The sequence below is a fragment of the Bison bison genome, unplaced genomic scaffold (genome assembly GCF_000754665.1).
Source record: "Bison bison bison isolate TAMUID 2011002044 unplaced genomic scaffold, Bison_UMD1.0 scf7180017864080, whole genome shotgun sequence".
NCBI classification, from domain to species: Eukaryota; Metazoa; Chordata; class Mammalia; order Artiodactyla; family Bovidae; genus Bison; species Bison bison.
In genome coordinates, this window is record NW_011494652.1 from 3,524,474 (window position 1) to 3,524,803 (window position 330).

Below are 330 nucleotides of genomic sequence, written 5' to 3' on the forward strand. Positions count from 1 at the left end.
GCCCTGAGACCCTGTGGCCGCCCCAGGATCTTACTCTCAGGTTTGGGGTGCCTCGTTCTGGCGGCTGACAGATTTTGTAGGGCCCAGCTCAGGCTCGGTTGTGGATTGGGGGTGGTAGGAGGCCAATACCCCCACTGCCCTGCGTGCCCTGGGATTAAAGTCCTCTCACCTGGCCGGGCTTCGTCTTCAGGCTCGAGTTCCCGCTTGCCGGCGAGGCCATGCTTGTCTTGAAATGACCTGTGGCTGTCGAGCGCATCTGTCGGCAAATCAGGGAGGAAGGCACCTGAGTGCTGTCGCCGCGACAGGACTCAGGTGCCTTCCTCCCTGATT

The 330-nt window shown here is 61.5% G+C and overlaps 1 protein-coding gene across 1 annotated transcript in view; it reads right to left on the bottom strand.

Annotated features, from left to right (window-relative positions):
* The window catches only part of GAL (galanin/GMAP prepropeptide), a 6,058-nt gene that overhangs the window by 1,517 nt on the left and 4,211 nt on the right, over positions 1-330 (bottom strand). Inside the window, exon 4 of the mRNA XM_010837657.1 lies at positions 170-256. Coding sequence (XP_010835959.1) covers positions 170-256 — 87 coding nt within the window. The remainder of the gene's footprint in view (positions 1-169; positions 257-330) is intronic.